This window comes from Coffea arabica, chromosome 1c (assembly GCF_036785885.1).
Source record: "Coffea arabica cultivar ET-39 chromosome 1c, Coffea Arabica ET-39 HiFi, whole genome shotgun sequence".
Classification (NCBI taxonomy): Eukaryota; Viridiplantae; Streptophyta; class Magnoliopsida; order Gentianales; family Rubiaceae; genus Coffea; species Coffea arabica.
Window position 1 is genome coordinate 49,859,814 of NC_092310.1, and position 4,884 is coordinate 49,864,697.

At 34.5% G+C, this 4,884-nt stretch overlaps 1 protein-coding gene across 1 annotated transcript; it reads left to right on the top strand.

Moving 5' to 3' along the window:
- Nucleotides 1–3,331: 3,331 nt before the first annotated feature.
- Nucleotides 3,332–4,499, top strand: LOC113726203 (uncharacterized). The gene has a single exon (XM_027249791.2). The coding sequence runs from the start codon at nt 3,550–3,552 to the stop codon at nt 4,111–4,113; it is 564 nt and encodes a 187-aa protein (XP_027105592.1). The 5' UTR covers nt 3,332–3,549; the 3' UTR covers nt 4,114–4,499.
- Nucleotides 4,500–4,884: the final 385 nt, after the last annotated feature.

A 4,884-nucleotide genomic window follows, 5' to 3' on the forward strand; every position in this document is an offset into this window, starting at 1 on the left:
CCTCTTCCAGTTTACAAGTTCAAGCAGTGCTTGGATTTGGTTGGTGTTCATTGTTGGTGATTTAAGCCCATTAGGGCTTATATGGAGAAGGTGGAGCAAGTTTATAATCTCTCGATGTTGGGGACTCATCAAGGTGGAGATTTGTTGAAGCCGCATTTGTTGACCAAATGCTTTTGGTGCTTCGTCCCATATCGGTAGAAGCCAAAGGAATTCTTCCTTTGGTTTCCTATAAATAAGGGAGTCTATTGAAGGATCAACTCGCACCACTCAAGAGAGTTATATGGGCTATTAGCTTCTCGAGTCATTTAGCCCATTTAGTCAAATATTTTAGGCTCTCTTGTTTTGAGTTTAGGAATTTTTTCTAAACTCTTTTGTAAGTGCCTATTGGCCTAGGAACCACTTTCCTACGGCTTTTGTATTTCTTCTTCATAGTAGAAATATTGCTCCTCCCTCGCCCGTGGACGTAGGTCAATTTGATCGAACCACGTAAATCTTCTGTGTCTTTTATTTGCTTTGTTATCCGTCTTTATATGGTCGGTTTTACCGCCTAATTATTATATGGCTGGTATTTACCGCCTATCTATTATATGGTCGGTTATACCGCCTACTTTGTGCTAACTTGAGTTTGTCTATTTCCTGGCCCGGTCCTAACATATACCACTAGTTATAAACTATGAATTATGTATAAAACTAGTTCTTTGATTTGTTTATACTAGTTATTTGATTAAGGGATACTAGTTTATAAAGTGCTGATACCAAAACGGGAAAAAAAAAAAATCATCTACACGTAGTGATGTTGATGCCATAAAAGCATCTTAATTTTGCTAGATGATACAAAATTAACAAAGAAATACATCCAAAATGAAGACCAAGTCCACTTAAGAAGAAATCCATTACTATCTTGCCAGCATGTATACTAATCCTAATTTCCTTTTGCTCTTACTCAACTACTAGGGATGTTAGGTGTTAGCTTTAAGCTTTTAGATACCACCTAGAGAAGTTAACAACTAAAAACTAGCTTTAAGCTTTCAGATACCATCCTAGAGTTACCATAAGGTTGTTAGCTTTAAGTGATGGTAGTTTTAAGCTTACAAGTTAAAAAATAAAAATTAGCCCTAATTAATTAACCTTTCAGAAACCTTCCTATTTGGAGATTGGACACACAAAATGAAAAACAATAAATGTGTAATTGACTTCAAAATATGGTTAATTCATTGATTATGTGTAATTGAACCCAAAGTAGGATTTTATCTTGATAACCTTCTAGACATATTATGATGATCAATGTACTCGGAAAATAAACTTTAGGATTGAACATTAAAAAAAAAAAAAAAGATGGCCACGTTTAGTCAGGATTGAACAGCCATTTTCAGTCTAATATAGTTCAAATGCATATTTATGTAATGAATTTAACTTTACAATTGAGTACCCAAAAAAAAAAAGGGATGCCAAATTTAGTCTAGTTGACTTGTGCTGCATTATCCACTTTTAACATAAACTTGGTATCTCTCATTCAATAATTGCCTTATCTAATCTTATAAGATAAACTTGATATCTCTCATTCAATAATTGCATTATCTAATCTTTTAAGATAAACTTGATTCGTCTCACTCAAAACTGACCCTTACACTAGAAACGTCTCACTCAAAACTGATCCTTAATTATTTCATTAACCATTGTAGACCTTTAATCATTTCCTTAACTATTGTAGCATGCATGCTTAACATCTGTTAGACTGTAACTATAATAGCAGTTGGATGAAAGGAATCAAATTATGGAAATGCAGGTGAATTTGGATGGATATGCAATTTCAACAGCCAATCTATGTCATACTTTTTAAGACGGCAAAGGAAGTAGATACATCAAAACATGTATTAACATATGCTTTTTTGAAGGTTCTGTAATCAAGTTTTGAGACAACCATCTTATTGAATGTCCATTTTTCTTGTATTCTGCACCACACATATTTTTTGTTTGTCTTATTATTGTATGTGTTGGTAATTGGTTTACTAGTTATGTATTTGGTGAGGGACAATCATGTTGGAGTTTTCCAAAACCTTCATTTATTTCTTAAAGATCCATCTCAAAATCTTCATTGATTTCAAAGAAAAACAGCACAAACCTAGTTCCCCCATACTTTTATTTACATGCATTTTATGTTTTTGAGTGCAAAATGTTTCTTTATTTTTAGTCAAGTTGGTCTACATATACTATATATAATCAAACTCCATTAAGAAGCAATTTAATAGCACATGATGGGAAAGATGAGTTCATCTAGCATGCGTCGTCCTCATTTTTTGAACCTTGTTGTGATAGAATCTCAGTTCTTTTCTCATTTATGGACCTCCTAGCACAAACAGGGGAAAAAAAAAACAACAACAACAACTAGTCTGCATCCCATATATAGTTTTGCATCTCTACATATTGATATCATGACTTAAGTTGGCTTTAAAGAAATTAAAATCTAAACTGACAAAGATAAAGTAAATAAATGGTTAAGGATCAAAATACACTTTTTAGTGGTTAAGATTTCAGAACATACTTATCTGCTTAATTGGACACATAATACACAATGCTAGCACACACACACACATATGCATCAAAACCTTGAACCATGGATGTGACATAGCGGATTTTTTTTTTTTTTTTTTTTTGGTCTAGATTAAGAAAGACCTGTCGACCCCATTGCTTACCTTTTAATTTTGGCTTTTATTTGTCTCAATTTTGTTGGATTAATGGGTCTTAATTAAAAGTGGTCACAGGCTGAAAATGAACCTCCATTTGTCCCACTTTGTCCAATTCATTTCCCATGGCCACACGAGCACATGCAAATCTATGTTTGTAGAGCATACAGGAATAAAATGGTACTGTTTCCAAGAGCAATGCCATTTCTTTCTTTATCCAAGATTAGGACCTTAACCGTCTCTTCCAAGAGGAGCACAATACCTTAAACCGCCTGTCACCTACCTGTCATTTGCAAATTAATGGACCTTTTGTTGTTTCTATTGTTTAAAATCCTTTTTTGTTTTTGGACAAATATTATTGTTTAAAATCCTACCATTCGATTCCACTACTTAGTATGTATAGGATATGAGATTTAAAACCTCTAGAACAATGCAAATCACCATATGACCAAAGAAAATATACATGCATAAGCTATATATAGATAAGATGTTCATTATCTATAAAGAGTTGATGTTATTTGAAAGCTTGAATACCAGTCAAATTCATGGCTAAGATTTTCCTTATCAAGATAAGACTAACCGAATCGACCTGCGGATTAATCAATACATATGTACTTATACACTTAATTTGAAAGCTTTTTGCCATCACAATTTGATACTTCAAAGAAACTACAACTTCCTTATTCCCTACGGCATGGTGAGATTTAATACGCATAGCCTCTACACCTCCAAACCCACTCCCTCCATCCTCTCAACATCCAATCAAATACTGAAAATGACAAATATCTACTAGAATTTTTTTAAATTATTTCACAAATCAAGTTTTGGCTTTTCCTTCTCCTATTTCTTCCACCTTCTTTCTTCAATGTCTTCCAGCAAGACCAAACAAATGTTTAAGGCCATATTTACAGCTAATGGAGGATGTGGATGTGGGAAGCCAAAGCCTAATGAAGTAATTGAGCCAAAACCAAAGGGTAAAGCCTCAAGCAATACACCTATTTATCACTCTTCTTCAAGCTCCTGGGATAGAGGAGGTGGTGGAAACTCCATCGATGATACTTCCACAACGTTAACACATTGTTCTGAGCAGGATCAATTCAATGTTCCAAGCAGCTCTAAAATGGTCAGTCCACTGCCCAAATTTGGTGATAGTGTTGCAGTTGTCAAGGAGTCTGACGACCCTTATCAAGATTTTCGCCAATCAATGCTACAAATGATTCTTGAGAAAGAAATCTACTCAAAAGATGATCTACAAGAGCTTCTCAGCTGCTTTCTTCGTCTTAATTCTCCTTCTCATCATGAAATCATTGTCAATGCCTTTATGGACATCTGGAATGGGGTTGTCTCCGAGAAATCTGATCCCGCAAACAAGCAGAAAAATCAGCAACAAGAAATTCAATGTCATGGTGGAATAAACAAATTAGTATGATATGAAGACCTTTATGGATAGATAAAGGTTGAATGGTATCTTCCCTTTTTTCTTCTGGTACTACTAATATGGTGTTGGTCATTAGTGTAGCAGAATCGGAACTGTTAGTACCAGCTATGATGATGGTGGGAAGAAGTTAGATGAACTGATGAAAAGAGTTAAATGCAATGTAGTAATGAAACAAGACATGGAAGTAAGGAGGAGGCAAGAGCTTTAATGCTCTGATCAGATGATGAAAAGAAGTTTATGACAGAAATCTTTACTGTATTCTCTTTCTGGAAATTTTCTGACTATCCAAAAGTTTCCAGTTTGATGACATTTAGTGCAAGCTATGTATTATTATTGGTGCCAAGTAGTTGGCTATGAATGGTCTTCATTTATGCTCATCCTATTCTTCTTGCGGGTTGTGCATCTTTAAGTTTTGATTTTATGGTGGTATCCCTATTGGAATTTGTGATCCTGATTCTAGTATTAGAGTTGATAATCCTGATTCATCTTTAGTTCTTCTATAATTTGGGTGTAGAAAGAGAGGAAAGAGGCAAATTCTTGGAAGTTGGAATGTCAAACTGAGTTCTTGCTAATATCTTTGATCACCAAAGGTGTAATGCAATAAAATAATTTTGTTAGTGGGGTAGATTTTTTTGGTACATTTAGGCAATGGTCGGTATTCCTCAGAGCTTTCCGCTGGTTTGCTGATGCTTGCTGCGTGTCTCTTATTGTTTGCGTGTGTGTTTGTAATATTTCGTTTCGAAAAAAAAAAAAGTATTCTTT